The sequence below is a fragment of the Mya arenaria genome, chromosome 6, assembly GCF_026914265.1.
Source record: "Mya arenaria isolate MELC-2E11 chromosome 6, ASM2691426v1".
NCBI lineage: Eukaryota > Metazoa > Mollusca > Bivalvia > Myida > Myidae > Mya > Mya arenaria.
This window is the reverse complement of record NC_069127.1, coordinates 48,169,964-48,193,132: the sequence shown is the minus strand read 5'-3', so window position 1 is coordinate 48,193,132 and position 23,169 is coordinate 48,169,964. Positions and strand designations below refer to the sequence as shown.

The 23,169-nt window shown below is 35.1% G+C and overlaps 1 protein-coding gene and 1 long non-coding RNA gene across 3 annotated transcripts; both read left to right on the top strand.

Moving 5' to 3' along the window:
* The first annotated feature begins 6,762 nt into the window (after window positions 1-6,762).
* Window positions 6,763-21,249, top strand: LOC128239222 (probable glutathione S-transferase 5). Of its 2 annotated transcripts, XM_052955769.1 has the most exons (5): window positions 6,763-7,142; window positions 8,724-8,819; window positions 12,427-12,542; window positions 16,769-16,876; window positions 20,631-21,242. In XM_052955769.1, the coding sequence occupies exons 1-5, from the start codon at window positions 7,007-7,009 to the stop codon at window positions 20,784-20,786; spliced, it is 612 nt and encodes a 203-aa protein (XP_052811729.1). In that variant the 5' UTR covers window positions 6,763-7,006; the 3' UTR covers window positions 20,787-21,242. The 2 variants fall into 2 exon arrangements, with proteins under 2 accessions (XP_052811729.1, XP_052811730.1); XM_052955770.1 differs by lacking the exon at window positions 16,769-16,876 and having other exon boundaries at window positions 20,631-21,249.
* Window positions 18,488-20,302, top strand: LOC128239223 (uncharacterized). The gene is made up of 3 exons (XR_008261849.1): window positions 18,488-18,684; window positions 19,341-19,453; window positions 19,657-20,302. It is a non-coding gene; the product is annotated as an uncharacterized LOC128239223 (long non-coding RNA).
* Window positions 21,250-23,169: the final 1,920 nt, after the last annotated feature.

Genomic DNA, 23,169 nt, shown 5'->3' with positions numbered 1-23,169 from the left:
CCGTTGCAGGATGCTCCTCTGAAGTTTTTGTCGTTTTTTTACTGGCTATCACAACATTTAGAAGGTGAAGTGACCTTCAGTCATTGCAAATGGTGAAGGTTCGGTCAAGGTTTAGAAGCAGGGTGTGACTTTTGTTAGAATTAGCTTATCCAAACAAGATAGACACATTTTTGTACCAGCATTAACTCAAAACAAGTTTTTGGATCCTAAACGTGCTTTGACTTATTATCTTAGGAAAACTGAATCTTTCAGACAGACAGAGTCGGGCGAGGATGTTGTAAAATTGTTCTTGGCAAGAAAGAAACCTCATTAACCAGTTTCACCCCAAACCATATCTAGACGGTTAGTTGTATTGGTCTAGTTCTGTTACAAATTAGAAAACAAGTCTTCAGGGAGAATCAGAGGACACTCGACACGCAGTGTAGGTCCATCATGGGCTCTTTTCAAAGGAGCATCATTGCAACAGATCATTGAATCGGCGGATTGGTCAAGGGTGACTTTTACTCGTTATTATTTGAAAACAGTGAACACAGAGTTAATGAATGTGTAGGAAACACTTCTACTGTAGAAACTCTGGTATTTCTATTTTCTTGCGGATCGCAGTTATTGTTTTTTTAAATAAGTATTATATATTTGGTACTGTGGAAAGTACTGTCTATGTGGTACTGTGGAAAGTACATGTTGTATATAAAAACTTCAAATAAACATAATATGAACTGCCTCAATGAAAGGCAAAAGATTTTTTAGAATTATGAATTCATACTTCATTGCTACATTGTATAACTGACAGCATGGTGTTTAAATGAATCCCACTGCCTGGGTACTGCTGGGGAATCGGAAATAATCCTTAGTGTAATGACAAGTTTATTTATGAAATAAATTGGAAAATTCATATTAGAGTTTTATGAATAAATAAAACTGATCTGTCATTACAGGTACCCCCCCCCCCCTCTTTTACCACACATGTCATTTTGTGTCGCCTGAAAAGACGACGCATAGGGGTTACTTTTGTCGGCGGCGGCGGCGGCGGCGTCCGCGTCCCATTTTCGCTTGTCCGGGGTATATCTCCTAAACTATTAGTGGTATCAACTTGAAACTTCATATGTACATAGATCTAATTGAGGGCAAGTGCAGTGCACAAGAACTGTTACTCTTGCTTCCATATTTTTAGAGTTTTGCCTTTTGTTATTTTTCATGCTTAAAGTTTTGTCCGGGGCATATCTTGAAGAATATAAGGGGTATCAACTTGAAACTTCATAGCTAGACAGATCTCATTGAGGGCAAGTGCAGTGCACAATAACAGTAACTCTTGCTTTCTTAGTTTTAAAGTTATTGCCCTTTGTTAATTTGCATGCTTAAAGTTTTGTCCGGGGCATATCTTGAAGAATATAAGAGGTATCAACTTGAAATTTCATAGCTAGATATATCTCATTGAGGGCAAGTGCAGTGCACAATAACAGTAACTCTTGCTTTCTTAGTTTTAAAGTTATTGCCCTTTGTTAATTTTCATGCTTAAAGTTTTGTCCGGGGCATATCTTGAAGAATATAAGAGGTATCAACTTGAAACTTCATAGCTAGATAGATCTCATTGAGGGCAAGTGCAGTGCACAAGAACCGTTACTCTTGCTGCCATATTTTTAGAGTTATTGCCCTTTGTTAATTTTCTTGCTTAGGTTTTGTCCGTGGCATATCTCGTAAACTATAGGAGGTTTCAACCTGAAACTTATTCCGTAGGTATATCTGATTGACGGTTCAAATGCCACCTACACTTGAAAGTTAAATGGCAACATCATTGTCTATAAATGAATAAAATGCCAATCTAACAGCTATAATGTCGACAGTAAATAATTCGTCAGGCGACACATCCGACTCGCGGAGTTCTAGTTTATTAGTCTTCCTCTGACATAAGACGTTAATATATACCACTAGTTTATAGACGTAGACCAAACATGCAAAAGGTTATCCAATTAATTACATCTGATAAAGAAGGCATATTAAGAAATCTTAGTATATATGTTTACAATGCATTTTTAGTTAGATCAGTTGACATGTATGCGTCCTAATTGTTGCATGTGTATTGTGATCTATCCGTTTATCATGTAACGTTTTGTATTGTGTAGTTAGTTATGACTATTTACTCGTTTAACAAACATGTATGAGATACTTTTACATAGAAGTACTGTTACATAAGTGAGTGTTCAGCTTTTATTATTTAGTAAAACAAATTCGAAAGTGATAGTTGCAATAATAATGTATGCAAATACTTCTGGTGAAGTATCTCTACCTGAAACAAGAAAAGAACGCATGCTTGCTTAAATCTATAAGTATTTATTGAATATAACTTTTCACTTCGACACATACTTTCTGTCTTTATTGTTAATATACTGAATATGTACACACAGTGTTCATGTACAATGATTCTCTGAAGTATGTTACATTAACAGTTATTATCTTATCTTACCTGATTCAGATAAGACTATTACAAAAGTGATTTTTAAAGTTTTAGTGATTTCCCTAAGGCTTCCTATAGTTTCGTTTTGTATAGGTTGTCCGATATAGGGAGTTACAGATATTTGCAAACATAACTCTTATCATCATAGCACAACTATTGTATATATGTACATGTATACCCTTTATTTCCACTTATATGTGATTAAACATATTAAACTTTATTTTAATTGATTAATTAATTAATTAATTAATTAATAGATTGCAGTATAAACTATTTTTATTGACTGAACTTATGAAGTTGATGTATTTGCGTATTTGATATTTATGTTATTTTTAGTTGTTTAGTTTTGTAATTTGTATGCATGGAATCACCTGATGACACTATATTGTATATATATTTGTCCACATGGGCTATGGCCTTCTGGATATTCTGTAAATAAATCCAATCCATAACAACCATTGTTTTCGACATTTATTTATCCTTTTTGTTAAATTAAAACAATTGCATTCAATATGGTAAATCTTATTTGGAAGTAATAGTGCATGTTCGAGAAATACAAACAAGAATAACAATATAAAGATGAAAATGTACACAAGTTGAATCTTGAAACTTATTTTGAATAATTTACCGATTTTACATGAATGTAATAGTTCTAAGAGGTATCCATTTATTTCATATTTCAGATAGTTATTGTCATAGTCAAATTGTTACATTTTGTTTCGGTGACCGCATTTAATATTGGTAATTTGGTATTGAATGTAAGGTTTCGTGTTAGTTGATAATAATTCAAATTCATTCAAACAATGTATACACAAAATATTATAGCTACAGATTTCAGTGTGTGTATACCCAGGGGGGAGAATCGAGCTTAACCTTAGCATTCAAACAAGATGGCGGCGCCCATGTAAAAGGTGAGTTTTTCGGCGATTTAAAATTTTGGAAGCCAGTTTAGACACTGGCATATTGTGAAAAACCTGCTAGAGAAAATTCCACACCCATTGGTACTTGGATCTCCATGAAACATGCTGTAGTTTTGTCAAACATTCGGACATCGGCATCGACTCGAGAGGAAAACGAACTAAAAGGCACGGCTAAGGTTAGGATCCCTCGATAATATTGGCCTGTTTTGACGATTAGCAACACTATTCATGATTGTTGTGTCAAGTTGGTACAATATAAATGTGTATTGATCACAAGCTATCCGTCTAGAAACCCGTAATGACGTATTTGCTTCAAAATTAGTATTTATGCACAATGCTAAGGAGCAGTGCACGCAAATAAGTGGCTAAGGTTAGGTGCCATTTATTGAGAGAGGCGTTCATTACCTACGGTAATTTTGTTTCGTGTTTGTATCTGTTCTTTCTGAGAGATTAAAGGTTTCCGTAACACTGTGCGACATCATCATTATCCAGATGAGGTATTTTGAAACTGCCAAATCTGATTTCGCTGTGTTTTCATCTAGATACGGTTGAGAAAAAAACTACAGTGACGCGATGTTGTGGATGAAAATCGTCTATTTTGTAGTTTTTGGTGTACCTGTTTAAATTTGAGGATGCATTAAAACAAGTAATAAAGAAATATTCACATTCATATTTAATCAATCGTTACCAGAAGCGAAACTGATCGCACTTAATTAGTACTTAAATTGTCAACGGTAGATCGGTCTTGTCAAAAAATGTTGACAAAAGATTGTAATGATGATAAAGGTTTAAAGTAGATGAATGATGTTTCCTGTATACTCGTATTTGAAAATAATGTCTGGTTCGATCAAACATAGTTTAAACGGTTGCAGGCATAGGACGAATACTTTACAGGTTGTTAAATAGGGCCGATCTAGAACTGTTATGTTTGTTGTGTCACTAAATCCTAGTTTCTCCTGACATGATAATACTCTATTGTTTAGATCTTCATTTGTGATTTAAGACAGTCTTGCTGTACGTAAACGCAAATATGGCTAACGCTATTTAGCAACCCGAGACAAATTTACCGTACGCACAGCTGTCATTAGGTCTAGAAAAAATGACACAGCAGGATCCAGATAATAAGACTCTGAACTTGTCTCGGAGGCAGAATCGGTAAATGCCGCAAGTCGAGGGAGTGAACTGAATCTTCTTAGACCGAGCCTGGTTTGAACTGGCTTCCAAAATTTTAAATCGCCATGTTGTTTGAATGCTAAGGTTAAGCTCGATTCTCCCCCCTGATACCACGTGTTAAATTGCGTCATAAATGCTACGTCGGAAGACAATATTTTGCTTCGAGTGAAGACTTTAGCGCAGTCAACGCCGCTTACGGAGCCCCGCCTTCGGTCTTTTACCAGAGTTAGATTGAGAATTTAGTTTCTAACAACATTTCACCATGACTGAGCACTGTCAAAACATTATTTTGGAATCAGGTTTGTCGAAGTGTTTGATGAAACTAATCAAACTTCGGCAATAACGCGAAGGCTGGGCTCTTCAAGCGGCATAGACTGCCTTTTGTTTTATTTAAAATAGTGTAGTAGACGAAAATTTATCTTTGATTTAAGTCATTATTTTTAGCAAAATGTCCCCTTCCGACATAGCATACATGACGTAATTTATCACGTGGTATACACACACTTGATTTGGAATGATTTATTTTTTATCAATAGTTTAACCACGAAGCTGAAGGTTAACGTATGTATACTCTACGTATTTTACTTCAGCGATCTACCACAGGCCGAGAAAGCTCGCACCGTTTTCTGTAGATCGCACAGATACACTCTCTCTTATGTGGTGTTCGCTCCCATTTGACCCACTAGCACCTCTCCCCTTTTGTAGACACGTGGTATTCTTGCGCGAAAGTTAAGCCGCCCGCGTTTCATTGAATGAGAATTGGGCATTGGTAAACTGTTACGTTATAAAAGCAATAAAAAAGTTTATACAAAAAAATGGAATTCACCAAAACATGAACGTTAATAGTGACTTACGTTTAAAAATCAACAAATTGTTGATATTTCGATTACTAGAAATACCTAGGTATGTTTACATTGTACAAAACTTTACTGGGATGACCTTGTTAAGGAAAAACTTAATTCATAATGATCAACGAAAGATTGCTCATTTAGGTTCTGAATTTGCTTGATTAGTTACATATTATAAAGTGCGTATTCAATGAGAATTTGAATATGATTTTTTTCTCATTAATATTGAAATTGTGATTGAATAGTTGTCAATACGATTTGATAGCAAATTACATATCTATTTCAAATTCGGGTTCATGACGAAGGCTTCAACTGCCTCAAGACAAAGGCATCATTAACTATCAATCAAAGTTACTTCGCGCATGCGCAGAGGGCGGAGCGATCTACCAACTCATGAAGACGGACAAACTACTACCAACAAAAATATTGTTTGTATTTACCATCACATCTGCTCAACATGATATGGAACTACAGTAAATGCGTAAATCACTGATTGTCATTGGCATACAACTATGTGCGAACACCGAAGTATAAATAAATATAATTTTCTGCGTTTGAACGCAGTGAATTAGAAGAAAATTAATTCCCCCTGACTATTTCCAATGGATTGGTAGGTGGCGCGCTTTGCGCACGAGGTTTTCGGGTTTTATTTACCGCATGGTCATTCAGCGCTTGGACAGCCGACAATGACGAATGAAAATTTTATTTTTTGATCAAAATATATATATATTTATTTATAATTATTTTGTTAAATTTAAAGCGCCAAATTCAATTTCTTGGCACATGAATGAGTCCATTTTGATCATTTTATTATCAATGGATTTCATGTCAAGAAATGTATTGTGTACATTACAGGGTATTATTCAAGCTGAACGTTATATGAGATAATGAGTATTAATTGTATTGTATACCTATGTATCAATGGTATGTTCTTGTCAGTCGGTATTCAAGGTCGCTTTAAACAAATTAAACATGTTTAAATGTTGAATTTTGTGATTCTTTATAGCTTTGCCAAAATATATCTCAATCCGTCTGGGGATTGACGTTGGGGGAATAATGTTCAAATGTTACACACCTTTCTTGTCATAAAATGCTTTTACATTATACAACAGTAATATAGACTTACTAGGCACAAATTATTAACATATACGATGCCTACGCCTGATGTATATACATGTACCTACCAGACCACAGCAACGCAGTAATGCATCAGCGCATTTTTGATAAGAACGTAAACACAGGACGGAGATCATAAATATCGTTATGAACTAGGGGTCCTATATTTCGATAACAATGTGCTAGGTGAAAATATAGAACACTGTGCAAGGAGATACGGGCTTGTTTGATCACTCATACAATATCACTTAAACTTAAACTCTCCAAACTGTCGTTTGTGCAACTATTCTTGAACGATTCAAAAGTAAATAAAAGGAAGTTTTGCAAAGAAAATTGTTAAAATAAATTAAATAATTACATAGAATAACTTTTTTTCTGTAAAACAGATCAGTAACACCTACACGAGATTTCTACAAGTGTTTTCATTTTCTAAATCTAAAAATAACAAAGCGCTCTGAACTCAACAGCAATTTAGCGAGTACATAGTAAATACAGTGATGCCGAAGAAGTACGAGTTGGTTTATTTTGACGGTCGGGGACGGGGCGAAAATAGTCGACTTCTGTTCACGGTCGCTGGAGTTTCATTTACGGATACGAGGGTAACTGTTGAGGACTGGCCGAAGCTAAAACCAGGTATATGTATATGTTGCATAGTCACGATTTACATTGTCGAATGTTCCTGCGTTTGGCGACCATTGGTGTGTTATAATAAACAGTTATATTTTCAAGCAGTGGGTTAAATCATATAAATAAAAGAAAGCACAAGTCTTTGAACATTACTTCAAAGGTATATTGAAAACGAGCTTTCGAGGAGAAATACTGTGAGCATTATAGCTTAGACCGTTGTTGCTGTTGTGGTATGCTGAATGGTACTTGTTTGTTTTTCCGGCTGTTTAAAGTAAGGATTCTCTTACGTATTGTGTTTGAACTAAAAAAAGTCAATTCTTTAAACTTTCCCTATTTAATCAATGTGGTGTTCCTATTGTAAAAAGTACCATACATGTTAATATGTGGGAGCTAAGTTTTTCGAAGTGTTAAGAAGTAATTTTTCCGTGCCTTTGACACTACCAAAAAATACTTAAACAGTTAAAATGGAATTCTGCTTCATCATTTTCAATTATTTGTCATAAAACATAACCAAGAAGAAAAGTAACAGTTAAACATCCGAAATGTTTAAAGTACATCCTATTTTGGGTTGGAGCCCCAATTTCTGTTCTGGTCAGTATGCGAAGCGAAACAATTAATAAACTAAACTACACGAATACAACTGTGTGTGAGGGGCGTCGAACGGGAAGCAAGGTGCCATGCAAAAAGGGACTACCAAGGGAAATAAATAACCAAATCAACAAATGTTCTCTTCGAATTAGGTCTTTTTAAAACACCTGCTAGCAACTTGTGTTGGCCATAATCAGAGATAATCATCTTTCTATTGGCGTCTTTCTATTTTTCTTTTGTATCATTAGCTTTGTAAATTGAAATTCACGTCTTAACTTATTATGTTTTGAAAAGGAGCATAATATAAGTTTATTGTTTGATTCCAGTAAAACAACAGCTAAATTGGCCATTAAGTATATTTTAAATAACGTTTCATAAACACGTATTCATATTCATTCTATTTAGTTTTTAAAGAACAACGTATTGATCAGTTATAAACAATCTTGCAACAGCTCGATGAATAACAGCTCCGTTTTGTGTATTTGATAAAATTTCTTTCGAACGCTCTCAGTATCTCGATAAATTTGCTTCAAAGTTTCGAATTCCTTTTACTAAATTTTGACTTTCGTCTCACAAATTTTGTATTGAAACTGGGCGTTATGGCAATAATAGAATTGCTAATTATCAACCGTATTGCACCATATGTAATAGTGGTGTTATTAAGGATGTCAAATAGACCATGAACAATTTACTCACCGTTTGTTTGTCCATCCTCAAAGTTGATTTAAAAAATATTTAATACAAATTTAATGTGTAAAATACTAATCATATTTTCATTGTCTGTCTCAGATTCAATCTGTTATCGTTATATAAAAAATATGTATACTTGAATAGTCCTTTTGCTCATGTAATGAGGAATACGTTTGTGTCAAATTACTTAAAACAGGTCTTGAATCTTGAATGATATTACTGGATCAGAACGTACTGGATGAAAGATTGAACCTTTTATGTTAAATTTAACAAATTAAAAACCCTGTTTATTGTCGTCTATCTTTACAGAGACCCCCCAGGGTACACTGCCTTACCTCGTTATAGATGGAAAACTTAAACTGGGACAGAGTCTGGCAATAGCGAGGTATCTGGCCAGGGAATTTAGTAAGTATTAACTTACACATCTGGAACTAAATACCACACATATATGGCAATACAAGAATAACCCCGAGATTATAAATACGAGTAACATTACAACAAACAACGCTGTAACACCGGTACACTCATCGGGGAAGAATAACTGTTCATAACAAGCAACTGAATGTGAAGTTTACACGCCGGGTAATCATTGGAGTAACATTTTGTTATGTGTTGAAAATGCTCCAACGCGTCTTCCGTTATAGTGCCAATGAGTGGAATATTGATGTAAACAGTGAGTATGGTTTCTTATTTTTCATTTTTAGAGGTTTATACGAGTGAATTAAAAAAAATGGAGAATGTAGTTCCACATAGGAATGGCCATGAGTTGTTCTAAAGGTAAAAGTTCTGAATAAAATTTAATATCTGATCGTCTAGAACTTGCATAACTTGCTAGACGTTAGTGTTGACAACGTAAAAATCTGGATTTTCGTGAGAATTGTTGTCGTACCTTAGGTTTAAGCATTTTCTCTACATGTGTGTGGCTTTTTTATTGACAAAAGGTTGCCGTTTTACAAATTTTAGAACTTTATTTGTTATACTTGCTGCACTATGCTCGATTTTCTGAACGTGGTGGTGCCAATGAATAGGTTGTGGTGCTCATGAATAGTTAGTTAGTAGGAAACGAATTGTGAAAAACTAGCAATTTCATAACATACAAATTAACAATTAACTGAATTAATATCATTTTCGATCTTTTTAAAGTATGACCAACTACCACACTGCTTCGCGAAGTTTAAGGTTCATTTTGTGTCTAATAAATTAATACTTAAAGCAAATGATCGTCGTAATTCCAATTCTGTATTTCCAGGTAGTATAAGACAAAAATCTAACGATTGTGTTTACATATTTTCAGATAGGTGTCTTTAAAGGGGGGAAAGACGGTAATATTCAAGTCGAGAAAAAAATCACTCCGTCGCTCAAAATTTGCAAGAAAATGTATTATACAGTCATTCACCTAAATTAACAAGCACTCCCTTCAGATCAGATATTAAATTTTATTCAGAACTTATACCTTTAGAACAACTCATGGCCATTCCTATGTGGAACTACATTCTCCATTTTTTTTAATTTACTCGTATAAACCACTAAAAATGAAAAATAAGAAACCATACTCACTGTTTACATCCATATTCCACTCATTGGCACTATAATGGAAGACGCGTTGGAGCATTTTCAACACATAACAAAATGTTATGGCTCCAATGATTACCCGGCGTGGTTTATTTCCCGAGTATTGACAGTATCAACTAAGGCCTAAAAAATAAATTGTATGGTTAGGTTAACATGGCCCAAAAGAATAGGTAGGGTAGGTAGGGACTTTAAAAAAAGGGGGGGGGTAGTTTGGTACAGGTTTGTTTGCTTTGTTTTTGTCCCTTTTCAACAGTATTTCAGTTACATTAGGACATTGCTGGGGCTAAAGATTCGGTAACAATGATTTTCCTGGATAAACAAACCCTAAATTGATTGACCGGCGCTCTTCCAACTGAGCTAGCCGAGTTTCGTTGTCATTTGTTACACACCTTCCGAAAGCAAAACATATTGATAATTAATTGACAATGCTTACCTGCTTCAGCAGCTCCAAAACATTTCTCTGCAATTCTCCAGTAAGTAAAGTAAGGAATATTTTATAAGCTGTACAAATGACAACAGAACCAGGTTTCAGCCCCAGTTTAAAATAAAGTCACATTTGTCAGGCACCAGCCTGTGTCAGAACTCTCAGAATGCTATATTTCCGCTCTAGTACATGTAGTATATATGTTTGCCCTGCTGCTATTTTATTTAAACTACTTTTTTATGATTCCATCATTGGATAAATACATGACAAGTGAAAAGGGTCATTTCTTGTCCTGCGGTGTTGGGTGGGGTATATTAAAATTAGACGACATTCAATCTACAGGAATGTCGTACAGCTCTTCTTCATACAAACTGGTCCATGGCCCCTTGTCGGATGTTGACATGTCAATCTCGGATTTAGACCCCGGCTCGAACAAAAACATTATCTCTACATCTTCGAAACTCATCTTGGGTGTAATGAGCTTAAACTCCCGACGTTCTGGAGTGTTATTGCGACCACACGCCGTTTTTACGATGTTTATGACGGCGAAATTGGTCGCCATGTTTTTGTTATGTAGCGATTCGCACAACATTTTTTTTTTTGCTGTAGCGATTCGCACAACTAATTTTTTGCAACGCGCCGAGCATAACGCCCGTACAGTACCGAACAAATTCGTTCCGTGCACAAAATAGCGAATTTATTTTCGCAAGTCCCACCAAAAAACAGTAGGGTCGGCGGTATTTTTCAGGTAGGGTTGGGTGACCCGAACCACACAATTTATTTTTTTAGGCCTAACCAATGCGTTTATTATGTGTCGCTTCCGCCCCTCTCGGCGCCTCGTTATGTCTCCTCCGCCGTTGCAGCTCTCTTTAGTATACAAACACCAACCAATCTCTATTATGTCCCGCCACATTTATATCATTATAACTGACTTTGTTGTTATCATAGATTATACAGTGTGTGTTTACCACTAGATAAATTATGTCATATATGCTACGACGGAAGGCAACATTTTGTTAAAATGAAGAATTAAAACAAAGCTAATTTTTCGTTTATTACAACATTTTAAATTTTTAAATGAAACAAAGGGCAGTTTATGCCGCTGAAATAGCCCTGCCTTCGTTTTATTTCCGGAGTTTGATAAGGTGATTAGTTTCATTACACACTTCGACAAACCTGTTTCCAAAATAATGTTTTGACAGGGCTTCTTCAGACGGCCGTTTCGTGAAAAGCTTTGTCGAAGTGTTTTAAGAATCTAAACTCTGGTAAAAGACCGAAGGTGGGGCTCCGTGGCGTAGACTACGCTTTGTTTCATTTAAAATGGTGAACAAATAGCGAAGTTATCTTTGTTTAAAGTCTTCATTCAGAGCAAAATGTTGCCTTCCGACGTAGCGTTTATGACGGAATCGATCACATGCTATACACACATTGATTATCTTAAGCTTGAAAAGTGGTATGGTTGTGAAAATGTACCTTTGGATATCTTGTTGTCAATGTTAAACCTGGATTTTTTTATACGTTCGCAATGTATAGAAACTAGGCGTAGATTATAACGGTAGATGTAATACCTGTCAAAAAATTTAAAAGGAAGTTCCAATACCACACCAAAAATAACATACCATAACGTTCTTTGAACACAAACAGTTATACTACTATGTATTGAAACATATACAGGTTCAATGTATCGGCTAAAACATAGCATGCACACGTGCAACCGATTTACATACAGCCGCTGTGTGCAGCGGTAGTATAACTCGTCCAAGAGAATACTAATGCACGTCTAAAACTGTTCGATTAGCGTTCAATTGCTCTTGTACAGAGTTTCAGCATTTTATGACTAACCCGTTCTTTTCGAAGTATTTAAGTATGTAAGTATATCGAGTTTTACTGTAAAATACAATTAGGTTTAGTTATTGATACGTCATTATATTCCATTGGTAGAGCAATTAAAATACAACTATTATACTTTATAATGTATGCTAGTATTCTTTGAATGTGTGTTCCTGTCTATTGTAGAGTTATATGGAGAAGATAAACTCCAAATGGCATTCGTTGACGAGCTTCTTGAGATCTCTGTGGACCTTGGGGCACAATATGAAAAGGCTTTCTTTGCACAGGATGAGGCTCAAAAGGTGAACTATATGGCAACACTTATTATGGAATAAGTAGTTATTGTATTATCTCATACTGTGAAAAGTTCTGGTCCTTTATGACACTCTATCCTAAAATTACTTAAAAAGACAACAATAAAAGCCAATGAATTTTGCAGATAGCGTTAACCCGCAAACTATGCGGTAGCCAAACTTTTCATTATGTATATCGGTTGTACATACATAACAAGGCTGGGTATTTTCCAGTCATCAATTTACTTTCGGACTGTTTGCTTATCGTCATATGCTTAGGCCAACACACAAAATATACGTAAAAGGGGTAAATCCTTCAAACTTGTAATAAAATTACACTTGTTATACGTATCAAATATAAACTGTTTTAACAGGTTATAAGGTGTCTCAGTACAGCTAACACATTCAAACATAAAAAATATAAACACTTAAGTAAATGAAAATTAGACAGAAACTATTCAGATATTTTATACCGCACGTAACTACATAGAGAGGAGACATAATCTGTTACTTTTATAGACTGATCGTTGACATAATGGCCATTATCGTGTCATTTTTTTACATATTTAAACAATGTTGAATACCGCCAATGCTGATTTCGAAGAATATTAGCATCATCTTTATGTAATATTTCTCCGTTTTAAATTAATATTTAATTAGATGTTTTCTTCAGCCATATGTATCCACACAGACAGTATATATGAGCTTTAGCATGACATTTTATTCTTTAATGGTTTATTTTATTTCTTTATCAAGAAAATGAACCCGGCAAACACACCTACAAAAATGTATTTACTTTGCTTCAACCGGATATTAACATTTGGTTATATTAAAAAGTGCTCTTATCTAACTTTAATAGTCATATTACCCAGTAAAACATTACTGCATTTGTAACGCAAACGTGATTGCATATCTGTCTGCGATATGGTATAAAGCGTATTTATAGCTGTGCATATGTCTGGAATACAAATGGGTCATGATCTGGATGGTTTAAATTGCTACCAAAGAATAATACAGAAGAAATCCAAACTAACTTCGAGTAAATCATTTAGATCTTTTAAAGCCCTGTAACGCCGCATAGCAGCATCGCCGCATAGACGTGTATTTTTTTTGTTTGTTTATGCGGTGATTTTCAACACATAAACAGGGCGACCACGTTTTATGCGGCGACGCTCAACGCATAAAGCAGATATTGCTTATTTGGGGCGCAACTGTGCCCTTTTCCCACATGAAGAGAATTAACTAAACCATTTATTATAAAGCTAAAAAATAGAGTTCTAATATTTCAACAAAAACGATGGTGATGACGTTGATGATGATGATGATGATGATGATGTCCGTCCGTCCAGAAATCTTCTGACATGGGAGTCTCCAGAGCCACTTACATTTATTCATTGGTGTATGAATGATGATGGTGGTGGTTGTGATTGTGGAGATGATGATGGTGGTGGTTGTGATTGTGGAGATGATGGTGGTGGTTGTGATGATGTTGTTGATTCTGATGATGATTAAGATGAGGGCGTAGCATATTACTGTTATTTTGAAAAAAAAATACGGAAATGATGATGATGATGATGATGATGATGATTATGCTGATGATGATGATGATGATGATGATGATGATGATGATGATGATGATGATGATGATGATGATGGTTGTGGGGATGGGGATGATAGTGGTGGTAGTTGTGATTGTGGTGATGATGATGATGATGATGATGATGATGGTGGTTGTGATGATGTTGTTGATTATGATGATGATTAAGATTAGGGCGTAGCATATAAATGTCATTTTGAAAAAATACGGGAAAAGTAGGCAGGCAAATTGGTCAAATTTAAGGTAATATTTTAAAGTTGAGCCAAAATTGAAAGTTGAAAATAGATTATTACTCACAAGGAGTGTTCACATCTACATTTTCTTGGTTACAAATGACTAGTGCATAAAAACACAATCAATGAAAGAAAGACGTCCATGATGACCCTATATCAGTCATCTGAGTCCTCTTGTTCAAGTGCCCAAAACTAATGTTGTCTTGAAATTTTTGGAAACAATATCATTTTTAAACAGGTTTCCTTTCGTTGCCCTGGTAACCAGAGATATACGCTGATGACCTAGACGTGAATAAATTTTACAATCGCACAATTACCAGTGGTTCTTGACATTGAAATCATTCTTAGCTCATCTGAGCACATGTGGAGCTGTGAGGATTGTTGGATTTCTGTTGTTTGTCCGTCGTTAACAATTGACTTTTCTAGAAACGTTAGAAAATGGCAATGAAAGTGCGCATTTTCATGGGTACTTGTCCGTCAGTCTGACAACAAGGCGAGACTATATGTTACGTCATACGATGATTCAATTTTCTGATTGTCCCAAATGACGGTGTTGTGTGTTGTCGTAACATATATTCCCGCCTTTAGTCAGGCCAAACGTCATTTCAAACGTTTTCGCAGAAAGATCAATTGGTTTGGTTCACATTTAAACCGATCTTACTAAATCTTTGTCAGAATTTACGTCTCAAAAAGTCTAGTTCAAAGCTTAGTTAAGTGGACACAAAAAACTAAGTCCGATCTTGATGAAACTTTATCAACCACTATTGTACTAGTATGCGTTTTAATTGGTTTTATATGCGACGAAAATGTGCCTTTTTGCCACATAAGAAAGTTCTGTTTATGCGTTAAACATCACTGCATGAACGTGGTCGATTTCGTTTATGCGGCGATGCTGTTATGCGGTTCTCTTCCATCTACAGGAATTCAGTCTTGTTAACCACGTCGCAATTTGTGATTCTATGAGCTATCAATTTTCGTCAAAATCGTGCTAAAATAAATTAGCATATACTATATACTGGATTGCAATTTAAGAGGTGTGCTATGTGAAGAAAGATACTATCATGTTGAAAGATAGATATAAATCCTACCGTTAAGACTTCCCCACCTGCATGTTTAAGCTATTTGGTGTCAAACAGAAAATCTTTTTTTGTGAAACTGCTAGCCTTTCTCATCGACAATCACAGAATGGTCGTGTTCACAGAAGGTTTTCTAAGTGGAAAATAAGAGCTTCCAAATCGGGAAACATCTGAAAATGTGTGGTATCTCAAGAATGGAAATAATAATATCTGAAGGGTTGACTTAAATCTATCTTTAAGTACATAAAGTTACTATGGTAGCCAGAGTCTAGCGTTCTTAGAAAATTGACAATGTTGTCTAATCATCTTAGTATATTCAATGTGATACTTTCGGAGCATGTCGAATTCAGACAATAAAATTTTCACAATTATATTACTGATTTAACCTTAACATTTGCTTACAATGTCATCCTTATATTAAAATGTTTAAAATTGCTTAATGGTGATAAGTTCACTTTTTTACAATTGTCAAATATATACTTACATAATTCTCCTTTTTAACAAAAAGCGATGTTTCTAAGTATTGTTTTTGTTTTTATTGAATGGTTACCATGGCAACTAAAATTGTCTTTGTCTTAAATCTTCCTGTTTTCAATACTATTCATTGTGAAAAAGCATCAGTCCATCAGTGAATGTAAGAGTATAAATGCTCTGTGACTTTTACCTTATTACTAGCTCATGCTTCAAAACCTACAGCATTTTTAAAATATCCTAAAATAAACATTTTTTCATCAATTCTTTATCATGAACTATTTCGTTTAAAACATTGTTTATGCTCTGATATTAAGAAATGTGTATTAAATTTATTTAAAATATGAAAATGTGATGTTTTACATTTTGTTTCTTTAAATTCCGAATTTGACCTATTTTGGCAGAAAAATATGATAAAAATGTAATATTAAAAGGGCTATAATTCTTTCAAAAATTGATGGATTTTTAAAAGATATGCACATTTAAGTTTGGAATGTCGTTACCTTTCATGATTTGTCACCAGACTATACCACATAAAGTTACAATTAGGTACAGGACAATTTTACTTTGGTTTATACAAAATTGCAATCAAATGAAAAAACGTTATCCCGTTGGAACACACAGAAAAGGAAAAAGATCTGCATGGTGACATTGTTTTCCGGTCGAGCAATTTCATATATAAAATATTTACACTATATATCAATTCAGTTAAAATTAAAGAAGGTCCTTATAGCTCGGATGTTCATTTAAATACATGATTGGTGAACTTACAAATAAAAGCATGTTTTAAGTGAAAAACATTTCAAGCACACTATTAAATTTCCTACACAGTAACTCCTGAATCTTAACTTCTTACAGCCCGAGTTAATCCGAAAATTTAAAGAGGAGCAGATTCCAAAGTATTTCCGGCTTCTTAACGAAGGCATCGCGGCAAGGGGCAAAAACGGATTCGCCGTCGGCTCCAATGTAAGCCACTCTTATTTCCCCTTGTCTAGCTGCCCATAAAAGCATTTCATTACCTTTAAACCTAACGTTGTGCTTGTTATTTTGCTGTTCGTTAAAAGACTTATTTCGAACGGTGTGGTAACTTGGTTCATGTTAGATTTTCAAATGCTTTGTCTGCTACGTTTTACATGTTTTACAGTTTTTGTTGTTTGTCGTTTTCGGCTTGGTATTTATTTTATTTTACAGTTGATTTCCTTTTAGATAGTGTACATTATCTATAATTCGTTCAACATTACAGCCTCATTTCAAAATAAACTTTCATTTCCTGTTCCTTTATAGTATGAACTTCCGGTATATCTAGGCCATCTCATTGCATGCCAACATATCAGGGCGCTTTTCTACCCTATGTTTTTATTAAAGTCATATGATGTGTGTGAGCACGTAATAGATAATTATATGCATCGTTATTTATTAAATAAAGTCAATTTTCAGTTCATGCGATGTCTCTTTTTTCCACTTTCTAAAAACTAACCTACTGCGGCCTTTATGGATGGATGTACGCATACACGCATTGTAAAAAAGGAAAATGTGTGCTTATTCATTCATCCAGCAAAGCATGAAATGCAGTGCAAGAAATTTTGTTTTCCATACGATTTATGGAATTGTCTGCAAATTGTTAAGTGTTAATGATGCGTACGATATGCTTTGATGGAAAAATAGTGATTTAATATGCATGTTTATTTTTCGAACCTTCAAATCTTCCGAAAAACCTTATCAAATTAAGTATTTGAAATTTGGTAAATTTTACAATGGAGTCTGCAATCAGATTAGAATGTTTATTAATTGTGTAATTTCGTGTGTTTTCCTGCATTTTCACCAATATTCAGGGTCACCATCATGTAGAATACCCAGCAAACATGACCGAAACGGGTCGATGTCGGCTGAATAGAGGCGCATCGGCTAATGTTTGCCGATATCAGCCCGACATCGGACCGATATCGGCATAATAACTGAAAGTTTATATGCGTATTGATACAATATGGTTCAGGTTTGAATGTTTATACGTTTTTGCATAAACATTAGCGTTTCAATTTTATTGACAAAAACTTTTTATAAATATGTTAATATCGGTCCGATTTTGGCCCGATGTGTACGTAGTATTGCTTCAAGGGAGAGCAATTCATATGTTGCAGCTTTCACGAGCAGATCATTCCACTTACAATTAAAATAAGTTCATGATCATTAAACAATAAAACCAATGAAAGTTTGTGTGCTTGTTTTTAAATAATTTTATGTGTTCTTAAATTACAATCTAGGGAAAGATTTAGATAAATATTTACTTTGGTATTTGTGCCATTTCAAAAGGAAGTTAAAAGTGGGATCATATTTTTGGGTTTAATTTATGGTAAGTACTGTTTAAATCTTTGTTGATCGCATGAATAAAAGACATTATTATAATATTTAGTGTTATTCTCAAAAGTAATAACTCTTTTATTTCGCGTAAATATGTTGTAAAGGAGTTCGTTTAATATATTTTTGTGACAAGTAATCTTCGTTGGTTCATGATTTTAATTTAAAATCAACATATATGTAGCATGTAAAAGCATAAGCATAGAACAACAAAGTATAACATTGATGTTCTGGTTGGGTTTGAATGATACATTTATCTGCTTTTATTGTAAACAAATTTAAATAGGTTTGTTATCAATTATGAATCATAAATGACACACATTTTATTTTACAGTATCCTGTAAAAAGGTACGATGAAAGCTACAGAGAGTTGAAATGAAGTCAACTGCAAATGAGAAATAGAGCCGGTCATAGGGGAGGTATGTAACAGAGCCGGTCATAGGGGAGGTATGTAATAGAGCCGGTCATAGGGGAGGTATGTAATAGAGCCGGTCATAGGGGAGGTATGTAATAGAGCCGGTCATAGGGGAGGTATGTAATATAGCCGGTCATAGGGGAGGTATGTAATAGAGCCGGTCATAGGGGAGGTATGTAATAGAGTCGGTGATAGGGGAGGTATGTAATAGAGCCGGTCATAGGGGAGGTATGTAATAGAGCCGGTCATAGGGGAGGTATGTAATAGAGCCGGTCATAGGGGAGGTATGTAATAGAGTCGGTGATAGGGGAGGTATGTAATAGAGCCGGTCATAGGGGAGGTATGTAAATTTAGCTATACAACACAACGTAACAATTTATATAACTACTTCGTACAATGTTAGTTACGTTCAGTCTGTCATGATGGTATGTCTGCAAATTTAATATTGGTGACGCATATTAATTTATGATACAAATGTTTCATTAAATGAGATGTAAATGCTTGATTAAAAACAAGGTGATTTATTTTACACTTAAGAAAAGGGAAGTTGACTATGCCAACCTTTAAATTTACCGCAAGGGAGACATTATCAGGATTTACCGATTTATGCATTTGTTACTATAACAAAAATTGTAGAATATTCATGATATGTATTTTCAGAGCACCACCGAGGCCATTGAATGCACTACCTGACAGTTACAATGGCAGGACCGTTCTGCACGCATCACTGCAGTAACTACCAGATCCTCCAACAGTTACACGCATCGCTACAGGTATGTATCATTGTTAAACTTTGTTAAAAGAATAAAAGGTATATAATCGCCTAGAAATACCTAAAGGAATGTAGGCAAATTGTTAACAAACAACAGAAAATTCAATTTACATTTGACAAAAACCCAATTAAGAATTTCAAATACCCAATTCATTGTAAACACCCTTTTCCTGAAAAAATCTTATCGATAACTCTGGTTATTAGTACTCCAGAGGCTGTCGTGAAATCCCATCGTTGTACTGCAGTATATGCTGCCTGGACGAGAACAGCATCGGGAAGAGAGGGTGGAAGAGAAAGAATGAGGACAAGGGGCAGGATCTTTACCTCAATTATTGTTCAATGAATTGATTCTTATTTTAAATCGTATATTGTTGTTTACAATGTCAGTATGATATAAAACAAAAAGCACATTAATCTTAACTAGTACATTTTGATAATACATTTGGCGGTGCGGGGGTGTTATCCACATTCTGTGATAATCCTTATTGTTTGACTATTTCAAGAATGATAATAAACATTTGAAATATCAAATAGCTTCTCTTTCTTATGTAGGCATTTGAGAGTATATCATATGCCTGTATTTTAAGGTTTTCTCTGCATTATTATTTTTCTCTCCGAAGACCAATCAGTGCAAAACCTTGTTTTTTAATTATCTTGTTCTGTTTTCATTGAGCATGACAACTCAGCTGTATGAAAAATAAGGACGGAATCGGATTTCGGCAGTATGCTGGCTATACGTCGGTTATTTACCAATATGCCGATATCGGCCCGATGTTATGATCCGTGTTGCACATGCGATATCGGGCCGATGAAATGTTCCATATCGTTCCGACATCGGGCCAACATAAAATGTTTGCTGGGTACTTGGTTTATGAACAAATGTGTTTAAAGCGTAAACTGTTTCATTTGTTTTCATATTTAAGATCACCTCATTCATCTTACCGTTTGTTCTACTAAATCTTCTCAAAATGTCATATACGAGGGATATGTACAATTGGAATGAAGACATTAAAACATTCTTTTTTGATTTATATGATTAAGCAGTCTTATCAAAACAAGTTTCCAATATATAAATTCGGACAGAAAACAGTTTTAATCAAAGTGTGTGTATTCTTTTGTAACGTGTGACGCATGTTTTACGTAACTGAATGACCTTCCCTACTTTTACGGGTTTTCAGCTGACTTTAGCAGACCTGGCAATTTACAACATAACTGAATCCTCAGGCCTGGAAAGTATCGGTGACTACAGCTTCCTGAAGGCAAACAGAGATAAGATTGAACAAGTGGACAGCATTGCCAAGTACCTCAACACCAGACCAATTACTCCTTTTTAAATGTCAATCGCTCTATATAACACATTTGTTGTATCATAAACGTATTCACACTCTAGCTTGTATGAATAAAATCAAGTACCATCTTAATGTGTGTGTGATTTTTGCATTATAATGTTGTTATTTTTTCAAAATCCCGTTAACACTAACATTGGCAACCTTAAAATTTCTTCTGTTCAAAAATAATTCCTCAGGTTGCAAAACACTGTTTTGTTAGATGAACCTATTACCACCTCCGTGGATGAAGTAAACACTATAAGAAATAAACAAGAATGCTATATAAGCTAACATTATTGTGTATTGCAATGCTTTTGTGTTTTTGCTTCCATACGAGATAGGGTTTAATATATATAAGTAAAACAAAAAAGTCTAAGTGTGTAGGTGACCGATGACCGTACATGTACCAAAAACTGAAACGCGAACATTATGTCATCCTGTAAGTACATGATCATTGGTACGAAGATAAAATTCAACCTATAGACATGTGGCCAGTTGAACATGAATAAAAACAGATCAGTCTTATTTTCACTGAGAGCTATATTTTATTTTATCGGATGTAAGAAATATAAATATTGTAGATTCAGCAGACCTTTAAAAATGTTAAATGATTTAACTTAACTATAATATGTTCAATAAAAACGAAATGCTGTACCTGTCTACAGTTAACTGTTTATTTAAATAATTCGCATCTAAAAATCTAAATAGGTGTGACTCGATGTGGCGTCCTCTATTGTGGCATATACACTCGATGTGCATCATCTATAGTGGCATATAAACTCGAGGTGGCATATTCTATTGTGGCATATAAACTCGATGTTGAATCTTCTATGGTGGCATATAAACTATATGTTGCATCTTATATGGTGGCATATAAAATCGATGTTGCATCTTCTATGGTGGCGTATACACTCGATGTGGCATCCTTTACTGTGGCATATACACTCGATGTGGCATTTTCTATGGTGGCATATACACTCGATGTTGCATCTTCTATGGTGGCGTATACACTCGATATGGCATCTTCTATGGTGGTATATACACTCGATGTGGCATCTTCTATGGTGGCGTATATACTCGATGTGGCATCTTCTATGGTGGCGTATACACTTGATGTGGCATCTTCTATGGTGGCATAAACACTCGATGTGGCATCTTTTATGGTGGCGTATACACTCGATGTGGCATCCTTTATTGTGGCATATACACTCGATGTGGCATCCTTTATTGTGGCATATACACTCGATGTGGCATCTTCTATGGTGGCGTATACACTCGATGTGGCATCTTCTATGGTGGCGTATACACTCGATGTGGCATCCTTTATTGTGGCATATACACTCGATGTGGCATCTTCTATGGTGGCATATACACTCCATGTGGCATCCTTTATTGTGGCATATACGCTCGATGTGGCATCTTCTTTGGTGGCGTATACGCTCGATGTGGCATCTTCTTTGGTGGCGTATACACTCGATGTGGCATCTTCTATGGTGGCATAAACACTCGATGTGGCATCTTCTATGGTGGCATATACACTCGATGTGGCATCCTTTATTGTGGCATATACGCTCGATGTGGCATCTTCTATGGTGGCGTATACACTCGATGTGCCATCTTCTATGGTGGCGTATACACTCGATGTGGCATCTTCTATTGTGGCGTATACAATCGATGTGGCATCCTTTATTGTGGCATATACACTCGATGTGGCATCCTTTATTGTGGCATATACACTCGATGTGGCATCCTTTATTGTGGCATATACACTCGATGTGCCATCTTCTATGTACGTTGGCCTATACACACGATGAGGTATCTTTTTCCATGGTGCCATATACACGACACCGGATTAATAACACTTTCTATGATTTTATTCCAGAAATGTTATGTAAATATCATGACATATATCAAACAACAAGAAGAAGGAAACAAGTATCACGAAGGCTAAAACTATTTAAACTGGACTGCGATCTATCGCCACCTTTTATGAGCCAGTTAATGTGATGTTAAATTTCCCGGGTTTTTTTACGGATAACTTATGATGATTTTTTTTAACGTAATATGTTTTCGCGATACCTTTTATTTGAAAATGAATTTGGCGCGAATTTACGCCGTAAAACACACACAAATATTCGAACAGAAATTTTGTTTAGATAACTGGTATTGTGAAAATTATACAAACGTTTTAGAATGATTTCATTTTCCACGAAAAAATCATAAGTGATCGAGAAAATCAAAGTGACAATTAACTTGTACATGGTGGCGAAAGATTGCTGTGGTAACGTGCTAAATTTCCTGTATTTCGTGAGCATTGTTAATAATTTCTTTTTGCCTGATCAAAAAACGGAAATCTTAAGATTTTCTCGAAAACTGTAATTTATATGGT